Source organism: Propithecus coquereli, unplaced genomic scaffold (genome assembly GCF_000956105.1).
Source record: "Propithecus coquereli isolate 6110/MARCELLA unplaced genomic scaffold, Pcoq_1.0 Scaffold335, whole genome shotgun sequence".
In the NCBI taxonomy this organism is placed as follows: domain Eukaryota; kingdom Metazoa; phylum Chordata; class Mammalia; order Primates; family Indriidae; genus Propithecus; species Propithecus coquereli.
The window spans coordinates 2,358,644-2,380,198 of NW_012149008.1; the positions used below are offsets into that span (position 1 = coordinate 2,358,644).

The 21,555-nt window shown below is 39.1% G+C and overlaps 1 protein-coding gene across 8 annotated transcripts in view; it reads left to right on the forward strand.

Moving 5' to 3' along the window:
• The window catches only part of CALD1 (caldesmon 1), a 170,475-nt gene that overhangs the window by 120,459 nt on the left and 28,461 nt on the right, over nucleotides 1-21,555 (forward strand). For 6 of the 8 annotated variants that reach the window (XM_012650612.1, XM_012650616.1, XM_012650611.1 and 3 more), the window contains 2 exons: nucleotides 16,239-16,385; nucleotides 19,809-20,211. In XM_012650612.1, coding sequence (XP_012506066.1) covers nucleotides 16,239-16,385; nucleotides 19,809-20,211 — 550 coding nt within the window. Of the gene's footprint in view, nucleotides 1-16,238; nucleotides 16,386-19,808; nucleotides 20,902-21,555 lie in introns of all 8 variants that reach the window. The other 2 variants (XM_012650610.1, XM_012650609.1) reach the window with 1 other exon arrangement.

The window sequence follows — 21,555 nt, forward strand, 5'->3', positions numbered from 1 at the left end:
ACCCAAGACCAATCACGTGACAATAAAAGAGGCAGGCTGATGGCACATGCACACACATATTACAAGCACACACACACACACACACTCTTGAGGCAGGCTAGAGTTCACAATCTGAACGGAAAATACCAGTTAACTAAGTTTGACTTTAGCTCCTGATTATTGACTAGGTTCAAAAGTCAAATGTCTTTCCTATCCATAACCATTTGGTTTTTCTAAACGAGGAAAACACACATTTTCCAGCTCTGAACTCAAGAGGATTTTCTGAATATAGTTGCAACATAATGCCATTTACAGAGAAAGTAGTATCAGAATGAGAAACAAATTCACAAAAAAATGCATTAAAACTTTTGCATTCTGTACCAATGAGCAAAATGCACCAGGTGCCTACCTAGGCAGACAGTGGCAAGAAAGGTTGTGGTTAGTAATTGTTTCCAACTTTTGGCAGGAAGGAAATGGGAGAAATGTAAAGGGTTGGGGTTCCACCACCTGTATTTTTTCCTAATGCTGCTTCTGTCTCCAAGCCTAGCTTTGAAGCTGCCACTCTCACACCTAGGCTGGTTTAATATGTTTTTTTCCCCATCATTTCATAATAATGAAATTGAAACCTGAGAGATCATTTCTTCTTTTGGTGATTTATTAGGCTTCATGTTCTGGAACTCATGATCAGAGAGCAAACTCACAGCCCATGCAACATGGCAACGGGCATAGCCAGGTATTCCTGGTTCATAATCACAAGCCCCTTTGGAGTATCTGCCTTATTGACCACCCACAAAGCTTCTGATTGAGTGTGTGTGTGTTGTGTGTGTGCGTGCACACTTTGGCTTTGGGGGTGGCATTCTCCCACCTCCGTTGCTTAGAGAAGATAAACCTGTAATAACTTTAAACATCATTTTTCCAGCAAACACTCATGATCCTAGTGTAGAATTGTCAGCCTTCCCCTGTACATGGAACTGAGTCACATCTCACTGATCTGTCTGTTGGAGAAGCATTGTCGTCCTGTGTTTGACACTATAACTTGTCAGTGGCTTTGTGTTGGAGTATTTGACCTTTCTATGCTCTGACTCAGATGAATCCATATGAACTTAGGCTTAGGTGAACTTAGTTCACCTCATGTTCAGGGACATGTTAATTAGCCTTCATAATTGCCATTGCTCAGTGTTTCCATGCCATATGCTTTTCTTGAATGCAATTTACCAAAAATAACTTATTAAATACCGACTTTAGGCAAGGCACACTGGGGAGGGGGGCTAAAAATGTATGAAATGTGACTCTTGCTTTCAAGAAACATGGCGTAACATGGGAGACTTGGAGATAAGATAATACACAATTAACAACAACGAAGCAATATGTGATAAATAACTGGAGCAAAAACAAAGATTTCACAGGAGGCAAAGAGCTCCTTCCGGTTGGCTTCCGTGATGGAGGAGCGCAGCATTTGAGCTAGCCTTTGGGGGACACACAAGCTGGCTTTAGGTGAAAATGGAGAGGAGGGAAGAGCATCGTTAAGTCGAAGCATGATCAAAGAAAAGAAGGCAAGAGAGTATAAAATGAAGTTAAAAGAAAAAGAAATAAAGCTTTAGTGAGGTTCATTATGCTTTCTGGCACCAGCACTCTCCCTTGCTTCATATTTTTGGCCACGTGTGACTGGTCTGGAGGGAAGAGTATGAGCCCCGCCCCAGGGGAGCACAGTGGGGCCTTTGCTCAGTCCTATCTGAAAAGCATCTTGTGGCTCAAGGAAGTTTACTTGTAACTGATTGGGTCAGTGGATTTATTTACGAGTGGTAAATCTTCTCTGGTTTAAACTGAACTCACCTTCATGAAACAGACTTGTGCTTAAAAGTATTTCTGCAGAAGGTAGGGGCAGAAAGTAGCACTGATAATGCAAGCCCAGGACACGATGAGAACCCAGCAGCGTGGACGGTAAGGCTGGCGAGTGTGTAGCAGTGTATCCTCAGCCACACACTTTACCTGTTCCTGTCAGCGGAGGTGACTTTCCAACAGAGAGGGGCATTGTAACTGCTTTCCAGAAGAAACTCACGTTGCAGAGAGATTTTTTGGAAAACGGCCCTATTTTTTGTGATTTTGTTGTCGAAAAAAATACAAACGTGTAACCTACCACAGCTATCATATCTTCACACATCACCTGAAAACAACATTTTCTAATCTATTTAAAAATCTCCCTAGTGAAGCATTTCAATAGATTTTGAAGATATTTGGAAAAATGTAAAACTATTAATAAAACACTTTTGGATTACTTTGGACAAATAACTGATTGACAACAAGACAGATGTAAGTTTTCTAGATAAATTGCATCAAAAAACTGTTCATGGTTGGTGGGGGAGATTTAATATATCGGTATTGTGCTTCATCCTGACAAGCCAAAGGTATGTTTCTTCCATTTGTATGTATATATCTTTTAGGGACTTTTTTTTTTTTAAATTAAGTTTGGACTGTCATTTAAAACTAAATGCCAAAATAAATTGAACTTAGAGCCAGTCATTCAAGTTACTGATCATAACATGTTAAGCCAAGATTTTTCAAAAATAATAAAAGTTTAATGAACATTAATAAATTAAACATTAAGTACAGTTTTGTTTCATTGTTCCATCCTTTTAAATTTCTGTTTAACGTGTTTCGTAATCTCTATAAACATTTAAATAGCATTACATCTATATAATTTATAAATAAATGAATATACATATAAGTGCATATATATACATATATGAATATATAAATGTTAGCAGGGCATGCTTAAGGTTTTTAATTGGTAAAAAATGGGAATCAACAAATTTTCTTGTAAAGGGTAAAAAAATAGTATATATTTTCAAATTTGTGAGCTATAGAGTCTCTGTCATAATTACTTAGCTCTGGCAAAAACAGCCATCAATGATACAGGCATGACTGTGATCCTATAAAACTTTATTTACAAAAATGGGGTGAGCTGGATTTGGCCTGCAGGACATAGTTTGCCAATCTCTGGCTCAGATGACTGAAGTTCTTTGTTAATCTGCAGAACACCCGAAGAAAGCTCCTATGTTAGAAAGAAAACAGGTAAAGACCTGGGTCAATCCTGATTTTATAATTACTTGTATGAGACACTTCACCTCTTAGACCCCAGGTTACCATGTAAAAAATGTGGAGCTTGAATTCAAAATAACCTCCAAAATTCCTTCTAGTTTTATCCATCTATGATCCTAAAATCTATGCCATAGCAGTAGATTTCAGCTGGGATCCGACTTAGAAACAGAATATGTGAAAATCCAATTTAAGGCTATGTGGGCAAAGTGAGCGCAAACAGTGGAGACGGTGGCAAGAATAAAAAAGGAGAGAAATTCCATTCTGCAAAATGGAAAGTCACAGTTTACTGCTCTTCAGGGATCCTCCACAGTGCTAAGGTTCTAAATGATTGTAGGATTTGCCGAAGTCTCCTTTTGCAGCTAAGACTGATGGAGCCCTTGATTTGGGGTAGCTGGCCCTCATTTCTTTTATTTCTTGGGGAAAGCTGCAGAGTGAGATGAAACACCTGGAGTGGAGACTGAAACTAGCAAATCTTCCCTGCATGCTGCCCGTTAAGGCCTCTTTTGCACAGGGCCACTCCTTTGGAAGGAGCTTACACTTTGCACAGTGTCGGTCTGCTCTTCCCAATTATTAGAAGTCGTCCTTCTGTACGTGCCAAGCACGACTGGAGCTTCACTAATGCCCTTCATGCCTTCCAAGCCCCAGCGAGATGGAATTGTTTGTTTTTCCATGTCCATGTTTCCTGACTCTGCAACCTTGCTATTTGGGCTCTCTGTGGAAAAGTCCCCTTTCATCCTTCCAGCTCCCAGTCCTAGCCATCCCAAAATATCCAGCTCAAATACCACTTTCTTCATGAAGCTTCTCTGATCCCTTAGTTGGAATTGTCTTCTTCCTCCTCTAAACTTTAAATCACTTTATCTATAAGTCTCCTATAATATTTATCACATTCTACCTACTATTACATGCTTAGACATGTCTGAGCTTCCTTACAAGATTATAAACTCCTTTCAGGGGGGTTTAATTCCTCTTGGTTTTTGTCCTGAGTAGCTTGAACAGAGCAAATGCTCAATAAATATGTGTTGAATGGATGTGTTAATTCCAGCCAACTGGGTGTCACCTGTTTGCATGTTAGAGCAGCAAGTATTACCTACCAGCATCCCCGCAAGTTAAGACTCCGCCTTGATATCTGGCATGTTGACCATCACCTCCTCCTCGGAATCATGCAGCCCCCTCTGCAGCCCAGGGCTTACCACTCTCACGTCCCACCTGAATTGAACTATCCTCCCTCCAAGTCCAGGTTCCATGTGGATCAGTGGTTCGGTCAGGGAGAGGAATGTACACAGGATTAGAAACCCATAAGCCAATGCCAGTGCTATCACTTTGTCATTTATAATTCAAAAGTATGATTTTTTTTTAGTAAAGTCAGTTACCTCCACTATTGCAGCAGTTCCTCTATTAGCTAACAATTCTGAGGAATTAGTGATTGCACTGGTATCTAGTGAGAGGACAGCATAAGCCTTATTGGTTAATAACCTAGCCAATACTGTAGAAGTCCTATCCCTGTTGGGATAGAAATCTGCTGGCCTAGGGCAGGTACTCTCAAGTCATTTAAGGGCTGTCCAAGAACACCTGTAATGCCCATGCCTCCCTCTCTCAGGGCCCTGGCTCGCTGAGTCTTAAGCTGTTGGTGATCCTAATTCAATTGCCACACACAAATTTGGGTGCTTAATTATTTAATATTTCCCTATCTGTTAAACATCTGCATTTTATGGAAGTCTTCTATTAACTCAAAGGGAGTCTTCAAGCATGAAAGAAGATTTTCTTTGGTTTGGTCAGCCTGGCTTTTTAGCAAATCACAACAAATAGTTGTTTGCTTTTCTCCCTCCACTTGAGCAGGCCCTGTCTTAAGTAAGGTTTCCACCAATTTAGGAAGATGATCCACGAAGAGCAGAGCAGACTCCTTGCCTTTTTTTCCTAACCGTAGGGAGGTTGGACCCATTAGGTTAGGCTTGGTTGTCTGCCAAGTCCCCTGCAAGAATAAGTGTACTTTCCAATGGGCCAAACATCCAGGATTTGGCCCTTCATTTCCCATTTCCTGTCTCCACTCAAGGTTTGTCTTTCTACTTGCTACCTCTTGTACACAAAACTCTGCAATTCTAGCACATGGAGGGTAGATACGAGCCCACTGCATGTTAGATAAGTTTGTTCAGTACCTCTAGAGTCAGGGAGGGAGTATTCACCCCAAAATGTGCTTTCTTGTTAGAAGGACAATCACTACTTCTACTAGCAGTGCTAGAAACAATGCCCCGGTGTCCTATCTGTCTGTGTATAAGAGCTTTCTGTTTCCGAAGAGGAGGTGAGGAATGCAAGAGGGAGAAACAAGATGGGAGGCGATGCCACTTGAATGGAAAGGAGGACTAGGAAAGGAGGAAATGAGGAGTAAATCTTTTTCCAATTAAGAAAAATGAGAGTGGAAGCAGAAAAACTCCAGAGGGCACTTTTGGGGAGGGAAAGATCATAAAAGGCCTCTTATGAAAATCCGTTACCCATAAATTTCCTCACATTAAGCACTGCCTGTCTGGAGAGGACGCTGAGAATCCGCTCAGCTGACACAGGATATGCGACTTGACAGTAGCGGTGTCCACGTGCGTGCAGTGTACCAATTCCGTCAGCGTGCCTGCAATCCCACTTTCCCTTACCAGGGTTCCCTTTAATTAGTCGCAGGCTTGTAATCTCCATTTCAGGACATCTTGTTTTCGTTTTTCTGATCACTTTCTTTTGTCAGATGTTTACCAGTTTGATAGTGGTCCCCTAATGTGAAGCTCCACCATGGGAAAAGATGGACTTCTGTACCGCATCACACGAATATTTCAAATTTGGGAGTAAGATTTGAATTTCTAGATCACTTGTGTAAGACTCATCTAAAATGGGTTCATGTTTTTTACACTTGAAGATGGAAATGGAAATTTCTGTTTCTAGGAGACTGTCTTTGGATATGAAAAGCATTTGCTTGTTTATATACCTGTGGTCAGATGCAGCTGCATCCAACTCAGCTGGTAGAAATGTGGGAATCTCCCCACACTCTGCTCTGGAGCAGGTGTTAGTTACTTGTATATCCAGATCCAGACCTCTGTGCGAGAGTCTGGCAAAATGGAGTGTTCCCAACATAAACACCGGGGTCAGAACTGCTTTCTAATGTTTTACTTTTAAAAAATTGACTAAGCCCAAGGTTCATTGTCCACATCTACGATGCACATTAAAGCGAGATTGTCCTTTAATAGATACAGTAGTCAGAGAACAGCCCCAGATCAGATTTTACTTTTGACTGACAATATTTTAAAAGGCCTAAGTTCATTGAGGATCATATTTATTTAATATTCTTATTCATTATTTAAGATTCTTATTAGACAAAGAATCCTAGGTTGGGAATGAAGAAAGGGTAACCTTTATGAAAACACAGGTGGTAACCTGGGCTTTTCTCTATTAGTCACCTTCATACCCGTTGAATCTTTTTTTTTTTCTTTTATTTCAACATATTATGGGGGTACAGATGTTTAGGTTACGTATGTTGCCCTTGGTCCCCCCCCAAGTCCGAGTTTCAAATATGTCCATGCTTCGGGTGGTGTGCATTGCACTCCTTGTGTATACAAATACCCGTCCCCTCCTCCCTCCTCCCCCCTCCCATATCCGTTGAATCTTAAGTAAAGATGGAAAGAGAGGAAGGGAGTTTGGTTATTTTATTTTAATTATCTTCTTGGCCACTTAAACATTTCTCTTAACTTCTTTTCATTCATTTCAACCAAACTAACCAAGTGAGGAGCAATATTAATGTGTATCTTCTCCACCCTCAACCCTCTCTTTCCATACCTACCCTTTGTAAACACTATAAATTAAAAAGTGAATATTTGTGTCTGAGCAGGCTTATTTTAATGGGGTGGGGTAGATGGGGTGGTGCAAATTCTGTCCTGTTTGTGACAAAATTAATAGATTTTAGTTTATCTCAGGAAACAGTCATGGAATGATCCCTCCAAAATCTGTATTTAATGGGTTGGGCAGATGCAGTCTTTCTTTTAAAAATAAATGTGAGAAAAATAACAATAGGAAAGTAAATCCAGATTATATTCATTTTTATCTCTACTGAATACTACAAATCATTTATGGACTTTCTAAAAGAAAATAACACCAGTTGAAAAGAAGTTAGACATTTATCTCATTCAAACTATAATCCCAAGAAATGTTTGGAAGACCCCATGCTTCATCTATCATTACAAACTGTAGCTCTTCATATAAACATAGAAGAATCTCAAAAACATAACGTTGTGGGAAAGAAGCTAATCCCAGAATGCATGCAGTATTATTATGTATAGTTTTCAAAAGGCAAAACTAGAAACAAATTTTTTATTTAAGGATCCATATCATGATAGTAAAGCTACAAAGAAAAGCAAGAGAATAATTTAGATATCCCAAAATTCAGGCTCATGGTTATCTGTAGGTACAATATAATTCGTAATAAAAGTCTTTAATTTAAAATAATAAACCCAAACAATTAGAATCCATCATGTTAAATTTCCTGTGGCCATGTGCATCAATTCAGAAACAAGCTTTTAAGCTGGGGAGTGTGCCTCCCCTGGGGCAGGACCATTCTGAGCACTGTCCTCTTATAACACAGAGTCAGAATCAGAACTCCCAGTTCTCCCCACGTCTCTTCTAACCATACATGATCAGTCACATCCGATCTTTTGTTGGACAGGACGCTGCAGGTGTAATGATACTAACAACCAGCCTGCTATGATTTTTGTAGACATGAGGGGAAGAGATTTTTATGTCACTGTCTGCTGTTTCCTTCCACTCTGCCATGCGGCACGCGTGCAGCATGATCTGTAGTTATAGAAACTCATGTGATGATGGGATGGCACCATTGTATAAAGCAAAGGGTGGGCTGGTGGTGATAACTTGTGAGGATATACATAAGAACACCAATGTTGCTAGTGCACAATGTTTTATTATTGCGAACCCAAATGTACCGTTGGTATGAAAACTTTGGTGACTCTCAAATGTGCCTATGTATGAGATGGTGGGGTGGGAGAAGGGGGAATAGATGGAGTGGGACATACTTCTCTTCCTGGGTAATTTTCTTCAAAGTAACATATCCCTTTGTATGCCTTCACTCTGGCAAAAAGGCACAACTCTGATATAGCAATGAACCCTACAATGAAATAATACAGCATATTTCCACCAAAAAATTTTTTTCTAAATCAAAGGGGCTTTCTTTCACTCTATCCTTTATTAATTACTAACAAACCAATTGACTATTGATTATTAATCAATGTCTAAATATTTTATGCCATGAAAAATTTATTTTATTGGTTGCTTTTCTTTCTCCATTGTAATTTTTAATGCCTTTCTTTAAGGACTCCAAGAAAAAAAATTCAGAGTTGGACTTGATGTACATTAAATAAAACCACAACATTTTGCAGATACCGCATATAAATAAAATCATATTTAAGAGCCTGGAATGTTTCTATAAACTTCTTTTAACTTTCAAACGTACAGTAAATCTGCAGGGCAAGTATTACTTATTTCAGTAGCTCAGAATTTTCCCTCCTGATCACAGCATGACCAAAAATTTTGCTAAGAGTGTTTGAACAATTTAAAGGGCTGATTCGATATGTCTGGAGAATTTGCTTGCATTTCATATTTTGAAAGAAAATCACTAGGGGTTTTCGGTACATGAAAAAGAATAATGAAAGTGTGTGTGAGTCATTTTGCCTCCAAATAGTTGATGAGCATATTTTTCAACCCACATGAGGTTTTAAGTTGGATCCCAGGTTAAGACAGTGACATTGGCAGAACCAATAATGATGGAAATCAAAGAAAAGTAATCGACTAAGAAGTGGCCCTTTGGGGCTGTGAGCCCCAGGTGTTTTGCTTGGGTGTGGCCCACATCAGGAGTGTACAGCTGCACAAAACTGAAGCAGGATGGTGCTCTGGATTGAGGGTTTCAGCTACAAGCCTGAAACATCCTTCAACCAACACCACTTTCTCTCAAATGACTCGTTACATGAAAGTGGAGGTGCAGCGGAACGCAGAAAGATCAGAGCTGATCTTGGGGCCCAGGCAACTGTCCACTGGCCTGTAAGGTTCTATGCATTTACAAATGGAGAACTCCATAGGACTCATTATTTCAGTTGATGGATTTATTCAATCGGTTGGAATTTTAGGTAGGGTATTCTTTTTTAAAATATAAGAATATGACAAACAATTAAGGAAAATAAAGAGACTGGAAACTTTGATCTGAATGGGATCATCTTTAAGTCTTTTCTAACTGGGCCTTGTTATAGTGCTTTGAGCCTTTTATTTTTTCTCAGGCTTTTTCTCACTTACCCTGTGGGTCTGTGTATGTGTCTGTACACGTGTGTGTGCTTACCGAGCACGGGGAATGTTGAAGTACACAACAAGATGGAAGGTGACAATTCACAGTCTGTTCGGTAGCACTCTTGTAATCCCTTTCAATATAGCAGTGGTTCTCTAGCGGTGAAGTTTTTGAAAAAGATTCCCAAATTCATATCCATACCAAGTATTTTCTGTAGCCTGGTAAATACTTGTCTCATGTATGAAAAACTGTTTTTCAAAAATGTATAGATGCATTGGTTTATAGGATATAGATTCCTTTTTATGCATCACTGAAGTTATGGATACTTTATAAAAAGTTTTATCAATAAGTAACAAAAGTATAAGCAATTATCATATCTCAATTTTTCTTGATCTTTTAAAAGGAACCTCATTCTTACAATGTTAGAAAAGATATAGATTAAATCTTTTCTTTGATCCTATCAGTTAGCAATGGACTATCTTAATTTATGTTGATCCAATTTGGGTATTTGAAATGACAGAGCATGTGTTTTTAAGTTGAAACAACTCCTGTGAAGGAAAATTTGATAGAATCTTTTAAATTTAAACAAATATATACTATTCCACTTCTCAGTATCTACCCTAGAGAAACACATGCATTGTATGCAATAGAGGGAAAAAAGATGGAAGAAAGCCCAAAATGTCTATGGATACGAGAATGGTTAATTAAACTATGAGATTCCCTATTCAGTAGATGGCAAGAATAAGGTATGCCTTAGTGAATTGATTTTGAAAAGTCATCAAACATATTACTAAATTTTTTTAAATTGCAAAATGATAACTATATCATGTATACCAGGTATGGAAAAAATATAGAATAATCTGATTGCAAATCCAAACTTCATTAACTATTTGGTCATCCAGTTAATTACTCAGAGCAGTATCAACATGAAATAAGTAAATTTGTATTCACTCTCAACTGTACATCTTTGTCATTTTTGCTGGGTGCTTAATGCTCCTAAACACAGGTAATAAAATCAGCCCCATCCCCACAATAAAAATGGTTATTATTTTTTTCCCTTATTTAATTTTTTTTTTGTTTTTTTTGAGACAGAGTCTCACTCTGTTGCCCTGGCTAGAGTGAGTGCCATGGCGTTAGCCTAGCTCACAGCAACCTCAAACTCCTGGGCTCAAGCGATCCTCCTGCCTCAGCCTCCCAAGTAGCTGGGACTACAGGCATGCGCCACCATGCCCGACTAATTTTTTCTATATATATATATTTTTAGTTGTCCAGATCATTTCTTTCTATTTTTTAGTAGAGATGGGGTCTCGCTGTTGTTCAGGCTGGTCTCAAACTCCTGACCTTGAGCGATCCACCCACCTCGGCCTCCCAGAGTGCTAGGATTACAGGCGTCAGCCACCGCACCCGGCCCCTTATTTAATTTTTAAACATGGCTTCTTGATGAGAGATCTGGTTTTGTTAATAAAATGCTATTGCCAGCATTTTACTTGCAAACTTTAAGGATAATGTCATATAGACTCAAATCAGAAAGTAGCAACATGGAAAAAAGATAAAATGAAAAGGAATCAGAGCAACAACTTTGGGGAACATGGGGTAAAAACAAAACAATCTGTACTATAGATAAGATTATAATAAGAATTTTGCCAGTGTTCCACACATTTCGAGAAATATCTGATGGAGAAGCTGGGGTGAGGGGATCTGCACAGCAGCAGGACAGCCGGTGCCTTGCTCCGGTGTCTTTCTGGGGAAGCTTCTGCCAGTTCCTCTTTCATCTGGGATACATTTAGACCCCGGCTCACCCGCATGTAAAGATAGAGTCCTCAGTGATTTTCCTTGTTTGCCATGTCTGCAATACTTTTATTCATTTGAATTTTCTATCTAAAAGGCACAGAATGTAACATGGTTATCTTGTTACTTGAATATACTGAGACAGCAGAGCTCTGGTGGTAAAGACTTAAAATATCTTTACTGTAAAAGCCACAGCATTACGAGAGCGTTTTCCCATTGCATAAATCTGTTTTTTCTCCTCATGTAACACCAGGGCCTTTAAGCAATGGCTCTAGGAATGGAAGAAAAGTCAGTCCTCTTTACTTTTACATACCACTGACACAATCAAATAACGTCCTGTAATTATTGCGGACTTTTGAGATGGTTTTTTAAATCCACAAATGATCTGTAAAGCCACTCTCTATTAAATAACATGTCTGATCGATCGGAATCCATGAGTTTCCCACCCATGCTGGTTGGAAGAGAGTTTACTGTGGAGTATTCTGCTTTGTTTCTTGGTAACTGCCTTAGCTCATCTCTTGGCATGGATACTTAGAGAAGGGTACGATCGACCTTTCTGTGGGAAGGTTAACAAAAAAACACTTATTGGATATTTGGGAGAAACAAAGATAGTCGTGTGTGTGTGTGTGTGTGTGTGTGTGTGTGTGTTAATGAATATTCAGAGAGTTGCTTTATAGATCATTTGTGGATTTAAAAAAAAAATCACAATAAGATACATTTGATTAAAACTCTATTAAACACAGTCCAGTCATTATCAGATGATTCAGAGGGACTTCACATCCCACACTGCTTCTGACTCATCTGGGAACATCAGTTGTCTTTGTTCTGTAGAAGATGGGCAGACTGGTTAATACGGGATCTGCTGAATTTTCACAGAAGGAACAAAAGGATCGTTAGCTTTTATTACAACCCAGTGGCTGGTGAGGTATAATTTTTACTAGTCAGCAGTATTTCAAATACATTTAAATTTGGCTTGTGGAAAATCAGAAGTGCTAACATTTTGTCTTTTTTTTTTTTTTTTTGAGACTGAGTCTCACGGTGTTGCCCGGGCTAGAGTGCCGTGGCATCATCCTAGCTCACAGCAACCTCAAACTCCTGGGCTCAAGCGATCCTACTGCCTCAGCCTCCCAAGTAGCTGGGACTACAGGCATGCGCCACCATGCCCGGCTAATTTTTTCTCTATATTTTTAGTTGTCCAATTAATTTCTTTCTAATTTTAGTAGAGACAGGGTCTCGCTCTTGCTCAGGCTGGTTTCAAATTCCTGAGCTCAAGCGATCCGCCCACCTCAGCCTCCCAGAGAGCTAGGATTACAGGCATGAGCCACCGCGCCCGGCCTAACATTTTGTCTTTAACTGAAGCATAAAGCAGAGCTTGTGGTATCATTTGGATATATTAAAGATATACTTCTCTGTATTTTTGGACAAATTCTGCTTTATGGTAAAATTACCAATCACACATTGCTGGTGTTATATACTTTTCTGGAGGGCAATTTGCCAATGCATATCAAAAGCCTTTAAAATGAGCATACTCTTAAACTCAAAAATTCTGACTTCTGAGAAGTTTTCCCAAGTAAATAATTGAACAAATGGTAAAAAGTATATCTATGATGATGTCCTTTGCAGCATTGTTTATAAGAACATGAAGTTGGAAAAATTCTTTAATGTCTGTCAGTAGAAAATTTGTTAAAGAGATTATAGTACATCTGTATAATTACTATGTGTATACATATACATTCTATGTATTAATATATGCATGTATGTACATATATACACATAGAATATTGTGTTGCTATTGAAATTATATTCTGCTAATGTTAAAAATAGTCATAAACAAGGTAAATTAAAGAAATGGTTTATGAAATGATATGTATAACGTGATTCCACTTTATTAAAAATGAAAATATAGGAACATGTCTGGTAGAATATATCAAATATTATCACATTCATATCTGGGTAATATGATCCCAGGGAGCTGGTTTTTACTTTCTCCTTTATATTAATACATTTTGTATTGTCCGGTCTTAAAAAATAATAAGTACGTGTTACCTTTAGAATCCAAAAGAATAAACAATTAAGTTTTTTTTTTTTTTCAGTTTTGAAAGAAAAAAAATAAACCTGTAGTGTTGGAATGAAGGGTAGGTTGCCGAGGGGGAGGCCTAAAAGCCAAGAAACTATTGTTTGCTTTGCATGCTGAGGGCTAATGAAGGGAGTCGCACAGCTGAAGAATTTCCACACCTGTCAAGCCATGTGGCATGGACACGATTTCACTTACGAAGTATAAAGTCAACTGATATGTTATTGAGCCAGCAACTGGGCACGCTGTGACTGAAAATACCATGAAACCATTTTGGCTTTTATTTCTGTATTTAGCTTTGTAAACAATTTTAATATGTTTCTTTATTAGGCGTAATAAAAGATCCTTAAAAATCTGGTTCTGGTAAGCGTGTACTCTAGAAAAGAAGCTGCCACTGGAGAGTGGTTACCTATAAATTTTAATCTGTACCAAGTGAGAAGAGTTAGAAGAGAAAATGGAGATGATCTGGTTGTTCAGGTCACTTCTCCTATGAGAATCGAAGATGAAGAAAGGTTAAGTGTGACATGGCCTCGGTGACAAATCTAGTTCATGTCAGAGCTAATGGCCAGCGGCATCTCGCCATGATGCATAGTGAGTAGGTACAAGGAGAAAGACGGTAACATCTCACATTTTTCAAGTATAGGGGGAAATTAAGGGCTTAAAATTTAGTTCTCTTAAGGAAGAGGAAGGGGTTTTGCTTTTAGCATAGGAATGTCCTATGTGGAGCTTTTATGTCTCTTGCTTATCTTGGAAGAGGAAGCCCAAGTATATCCATGTCCTCACCGCTGATCCAGAGATACAGAAAAGCAAATTAAGACTTTCTGTTTGATTAGCTTGGGAAGCAGTCTTCAAGGACTCAATCTCCCTGCTGTGGTTAAAGCTGTCTACTGAGAAATAAGCCAAAGGAATATTAGGCCAAGAATCTGAAGGATGAAGCCAAACCACTGGGAAGGGCTTTCGACTGCAAACTACAATGTGATTGAATTAGAAAGAACACGCGAATCGTGTCATGTTATTACCTCAAACTCAACAAGTCTAAAGTTGAACACTCATCTTTCCTCCCAAAGCAGCTCCTTAACTGAACTTTCCTAATAATAACAAGACATTGCAGTATAGAACATTTTGCCATGACATTATTTCATTTGATTGTTGCTCATAAATGTAACTCAGGTTAATCAAAGTGCTGCAAATTAGTTAAGAGACCAGTTCTGAAAACCAGGTTGTCTGGTTTTTAGGCATCTAGTCATGTATTGTCAACTATATCACACTGTCCTTCTCTCCAGCTTTGTGGAAATAAACCAGTTTTATAGATTTACTAAGCGACACTTTATTTATATTGGCATTTGAGTATTGCACACTGGCAGATTTTAGTAAATAAGAAGTCAGATTTTCTCAAATAGCAAAGAACAAACCAACCAACCTTCAGAATTGCTAATCTTGTTTTTTATAAGATACCTGAGTGAAAAAACATTCATAGCATTTTATTATGAAAGTCAGAAGATGAAACAGATGAAATAAAGTACTGGATCTAAGCCTGAAAGTACCTAGTTTGTAAATCTAACATAAGCAAACCATCATCAGTCATGTTAGGTTCATATTATTGGTATAAATAGTATGGTTCTGCTGTTTTGTTTAATTTGTAAATCATTTTGGCTTTGTAGTTATAGAAGAATTATAAGCATGATCTAGAGCTCTGCCATATATTATGCCTATAGTTAACAATACTATATCATACACTTAACATGAGATCTAGCCTCTTAACAAATTTTTAAGTATTCTTACCACAATAAAAAAAAAAGAATTATTCCTGTGAAAGGTTTATGTATCAGAATTTCTAGTTGTAGATATGTAAGTAACATTGTAATAAAAACACTTTAAGTCGCCAATATAAAAAAACAGCCTGCTACACAATGTGGCCCCATCCTATCCCCATCCCCATCCCTAACCCCCTGACCCGTCAAGCCAGCTCTCCCAGGAGTGGTCGGCAATACTTACGCCTTCTTGGCATTCTGTATCTCCGGACAAGGTATGCCTTCAAAAGTAGCCAAGTCAACCATGCAGGCCATTTCCTCTCGAGTCTGAGCATCTGAAGTTTCTCAGCCCTAATTCTTTATTTGAGAATAAGTATTAGGGGAAACATATCTAGCATAGTGATACTGATTGTATAATTTGCTTAAGATAAAACTGTAAAACCTAAATAATGTATAGACAGGTGATGCTCTCTGTGTCTCTTCTACCTGCCTCGGCCCTTAGGCTTCTATCTAAGTATCTACCTGTGGGCTACCGTGATGTGCCCAGTGTGTGGGTGACGCGATGCTAACACATGTTTTAGAGCAAAAGAGGGGGCCTTAGAGCAAGCTGCTGCCCCTTCAAAGTGCACTGACTCTTGTCCATAACACCCCCTCCCTCCAGTGAAAAGGAACTGAAAGGAAAAACAAAAGCAAAGCAAAAAAAATACCCTGCTCCCAATTTTAATTAGCAATTTTGGCTTATTAACACCAACGTCCCAGTTTGGTAGCATAACTTGATTCTTTTCTGATCTTTGTGACAATGTCTATGCAAACAACTCACATGACCTGCTGAATCCTTTTTATTGATGATATGTATTTCTATTATTTTTGGTTCAATACTTTGGATTTATGCTTCTAAATCTTACATACTGATAATTAGCTTAGTAAGGAAATCTAAATATGCTAACCCACAATTTCCAAAGGCAATCTGCTTTTGTGTGGATTTTTTTAGTTTAAGTTGTTATTTAATCATTGTAAATTACCCTCTTTAGCTATTGGATTAATGCTTTTCAAATACTTAAAAGTCTAAAAACTAGTGAATTGGGTCTCTTACCTTGAGTAACCATCCTTTTAGAACTCGGTGGTTCTTTAAGCAGTCAAGTTCAGAGAAGGGCTCAGGGCTGTTCCTACCTGGAAGTTGGTGGAGACAGTTGGCAGGTGGCATGCTCAGGAGGTTGTCTTTGTAATGTTGCAGAATCGCCTACCAGAGGAATGACGATGATGAGGAAGAGGCGGCCCGGGAACGGCGCCGCCGAGCCCGACAGGAAAGGCTGCGGCAGAAGCAAGAGGAAGAATCCTTGGGACAGGTGACCGACCAGGTGGAGGTTAATGCCCAGAACAGGTACCATCCTCTTCAGAATGAAGAATTTCTAACTTGTGTCTTAGCCTGTCTGTTGAACAGAATTTGTCAGGCAAAGCATTCCATTCTCAGCCCAACTAACCCTTTGTCAGTTCATCTAACTTGTTTAATTATTTTGTGGTCATTTTTTAGGCAACTAATCAGATTGGACAGTCAATCTGATTTAGACATTAGGACACCACTATTCATATCTCCCCCCACCTCCAATCGGTTCCCATCTCCTAAACATACTTCGGTTGAAGGCTTTTGTTATATTTTATAATCTAATATTTTTTAAATGTATTAAATACAGTGAGTTATATCTTTAAATAAGGAAAACTATTTACATTCATTCTATAGAGTATTGCTATCTGTTTTGAACTAAAGAGTTATTAGTTTAATAGAATCCTCTGTGCCTACCAGTAACCCATGAATTTTAAAAGTAGGCATGAATAGCAGATGTCTTCTTTTTCCTAATAGAAAGCCTGAATCAATATTCTCTGATCACTATAATATTCAGCAAGATGCAGAGTCCTGCATTTAATGTGAGTATTCAAACACGCTTAATGATTTATTACTACATCTTTTCCTACTCAGGCCCTGGTAGAAATTAGGGTAGTCAAGAATGCCTAATAGGTTCAACTTCTTCAGAAAGGGCTATTACAACAGAAATAAACTCAAACGGTTCATTATGCTAATGGTCAGTATATGTCATTTATATACCTCAAGGTCTAGAAAAGATGAGGATATTTGAGGGGGAATGGAGAAAAAATAATTTTAATGTAAAACTATGGACAGATTAAATATAATGGATCTACTCCGTATGATCTCATATGTGGCTCTGGTTTTAGTTTGTTTTGTCTAATTCAGTCTATTTAGAAAATTCCGAAGGGAAAGGGTCCTATCCTCTTTAACTCGAATTTGGAGGCTATATCAGAAGGTTTCTGAAATCAATCTTGAAAATGCTGGCTGGCAGGATGTATTCAACAAGGAAGCTTATTGGTTAGGTGAAGAAATAGAGACCTTGTCCCTTGGTACATAGCTCCTAAGTGGGGAGAAAACCTGGCAAAGAGGATACAAGTATAACGTCCAGGGTTCACTAACCAGCTTTGAATCCCAATTTGGCCTTTCACTCACTGTGTTTCTTCACTTCAGTGGAAACAAAAATTATACTTTTCTCCTAAAATGTTGTTAAACTTAATTTAGGTAATGATGCATGTAAAACGTGTAGCACCTTGGACATAGTAAGCACTCAATAAATTTTCACTGTTAGCAGTCTTATAGAAGAGCAGCATAGTCATTCACTGCCTTTTCTGTTTTTAAGCTAAAGGAGAAGAGATAGAATGAGTTTGAAAAATGACATTTTGAGGCCTTTCGTGAATGTAGTTATAGATAGTGACCAACAATGGCTTAAAAATTACTAGTGGTCTGTAGTTTTCTTGCTTTTAAAACCTTGCTTCTGCTTGTGCTTCTCTTCTGTTTTCACATTTTATTATTATTAGTTTTTTCATGGTGTTGATTGACCCAAAATTCTTTATTTTATTTTTAGAATAAAATATTTTTTATTCTTTATTTTTCTTTATTTTATTTTTAGGAAAGCATATTCAAGTCTGAGAATACATGATTTATCTCTGACATTTATTAGCCACAAAAAGAATAAGTCTTCTTGGAGTTAAACAACTATAACTGGCACTTAATATCTACTAATGATTTTTGTCATGATTTACAAATAGGCAAAGAAAGGTTCAATACAGTTTGTTGGTTTCTTACCTCAGGAGTACTTTAATCTGGCTAGCACTTTGGAATTTTGGTACCTTTTTAAAATTATTAGAATTCAGTTGACCCAAATGACTTATATATAGACTTTTGCCCTTAAATTCTAAACTCTTTGTATTTTTAGGGACATTTGATCCTCATATGTCTAATTCATGGAGACAGTGTCCTGCAGCAAAAGCTAAGGCCAAGAAAGTTTAAAATCTAGCCTTTACTCTGCCATTTTTTGTTGTTAAATATGAAATGTGTTTTTCCAAAATCAAGTGAACTTGAACTTCAGAAGGGCCCAGTTTGGTATGAACCATGAAATTTGATGGAGTTTCTAAACATTGCAAGATATTATTCTTACAACTCTGGTCACAGTTCTGGTATCACATGACTGGTTGTTTTCTGCCAGTATAGACGAACACCCTGACTTGGACAGTGTCCAGCATCCTGCAGTAGTGAGTGAGGTGCTGGACATGGTAGAGTTTGGTTTTAGAGATTTTCTTTGCTTGTTTTATAAATATCAAATTTAACTGTCTGTTGCCTGCTGTAGAAAAAGAAGGACAAGAAACCCTTTACTCATGGAGACCTTGACAAAGAAGGTAGCTAATGTATGTACTAGTTAGAGTGATGCTGGCTGCTATACCAATGAGCAGCCCCCACATTTTAGTATTTAATGCAGTAACACATACCAATCCAGTGCGGGTATTTCTGTCAGTAGGTGGAACTAACCACCTGTCTTCTTTCCTTTTGTGATTCTGCCAACCCCGAGGGCTTTGAAGTCCTCTGATCTAGCCAGCAGACAGAGAGGATAGAGAATACACCTCTGCTTCTTAATTGCCTTGGTTTAGACACTTCTGTTTACATGTCATAGCAATTTTTGGTCGTATTGGCCTCACCTGGGTGCAAGGAGGAGGAGCAGGTAGGAAATGCAATCCTTGACTGGCTGTCACTCTCCCATGACTATGGAAGGAGGAGCAGGAATTACGGTGGATGCTTAGATGTCTCTTCCATGGGGGTCATTGGCATGAGTGTAGAATCTCCACAACCGTAACATACACTCCCTTCCTCTCAAAGTACCTTGGTTCTCACCAATCCAGATCAGGAATTCTAAAAGACTTGGTGACATCTGAGAATACTATATGACACTAGAGGAATTCACTCATTATTTCGGTTTGGTCCTTGTCTTAGTTTGAATTCCCCAAGAAGCTGGTCTTAAAACAAAGATTTGAGTGCAAGTAGTTTATTAGTAAAGTGATCCCAGAAACACCAGTAGGGGTGTGGGAAAGTGAGACAGAGAGGGGAAGACAACCAAATAAAAGTTGCATTACCAAGCAGGTCACCACTGTGGGTGTCTGGAGCTTCACTGGGGAGCTCTAAGGTCCCATGTGGAACATGTACCTCAGATTTATCCAACTCAAAAAGTGAGGGCTGCTGAGGTATTTATACACTAATGCTCATCAATTTTTTTTGACATTAATACCCAAAGCACTTCTGGCATGTTGAATAGACTCCAGTGGCCAGAGAAAGACCAAGGGCATGTACTAAAATGGTAACGTCCCAGGGGATGTGGGCATCTGCTGGAGTCCTGGGTAGCACAGGCTGTACCAATGCAGCTGACTGATGAATCAACAAGCTGTCTTTGGTGTTGCTCTCTCTGTTGTACAGTGTGCCCAACGAGGAGGCCAAGACAAGCACCACGAACACTCAGGTGGAAGGGGATGACGAGGCCGCCTTGCTGGAGCGCCTGGCTCGGCGAGAGGAAAGACGCCAGAAACGCCTGCAGGAAGCTCTGGAGAGGCAGAAGGAGTTTGACCCAACAATAACAGATGCAAGTCTGTCGCTCCCAAGCAGCAGAATGCAAAATGACACGGCAGAAAACGAAACTGCAGAGAAGGAAGAGAAAAGTGAAAGTCGCCAAGAAAGATATGAGATAGAGGAAACACAAATAGTCACTAAGTCCTACCAGAAGAATGATTGGAGGGATGCTGAAGAGAACAAGAAAGAAAAGGAAAAGGAGGAGGAGGAGGAGGAAGAGAAGCCAAAGCAAAGGAGCATTGGAGACAATCAGGTAGAGGCGATGGTAGAAGAGAAAACAACAGAAAGCCAAGAGGAAACAGTGGTAATGTCATTGAAAAACGGGCAAATCAGCACAGAAGAGCCTAAACTAGAGGAGGAGAGGGAACAAGGTTCAGATGAGATTCCCCATAACGAAAAGACAGAAGACGAGGACAGGGAAAGAGCTGAGGCCGAGAGGGTAAGGTTGGAAGCAGAAGAAAGAGAAAGAATCAAAGCCGAGCAAGACAAAAAGATAGCAGATGAGCGGGCAAGAATTGAAGCAGAAGAAAAAGCAGCTCTCCAAGAAAGAGAAAAGAGGGAGGCAGAGGAGAGAGAAAGGAGGGAGGCAAAAGAGAGAGAAAGGAGGGAGGCAGAGGAGAGAGAAAGGAGGGAGGCAGAAGAGAGAGAAAGGAGGGAGGCAGAGGAGAGAGAAAGGAGGGAGGCAGAGGAGAGAAAAAGGAGAGAGGCAGAGGAGAGAGAAAGGAAGAAGCAGGAAGAGAAAAGGGCAGCAGAGGAGAGGCAGAGGGCAAAGGCAGAGGAGGAGAAGGCTAAGATAGAAGAGCAGAAACTCAACAAGCAGCTAGAAGAGAAAAGACGTGCAATGCAAGAGACAAAGGTACAAGGGGGAAAGGTAGAAGGGAAACAGGTAAATGAAAAGAAAGTGCAAGAAGATAAACTTCAGACACCTGTCCTAAAGAAACAGGTACAGTAAACATTTTGCACCAAATGTGTGATGCCTGTGACTTACGAGAAATGTAATGCACATCAAATCTGGGACTGAGGCCACATGCGTGCAGCCCACGTGCTTGATCATTTGGCGACCTATTCATTTTTTCAGGCCATAGCAATACGCAAGCATGAAGCAAGTAGTTGATGGCTAAATATTCAATCAACCAAATTTACTGGGACAACCAGAGAGAAACTAATTGCTCTGTGCTTGGTTGTTATGAATACCAAAAAAATGAATTAACGCAAAGATGATCCATGTGGTGGTGCTGTGTTGACTCATGATTCTTTTCACCTGCATCTAAACTCATTCTTTTTAACATCTCTCCTCTATCCATGGGTCTACATGAGGCAAGAGGCTCATGACTTCTCACCTCACTCAAGTGTTTGATGTTGAATAAAAAATTATAAAGTCGGGGTGGGAAGTTGATATAAAGAATAATGATCAGACAATTTCATTTCAAGAAGGCAAAAATAAATCCCCAGAAATTAAGTAGTAATAAAGTGGGAGCTGGTTGGAGCCTTTTATTTAAAAATGTCAGGCTGGGCACAGTGACTCACGCCTGTAATCCTAGCACTCTGGGAGGCTGAGGTGGGTGGATCGCTCAAGGTCAGGAGTTCGAGACCAGCT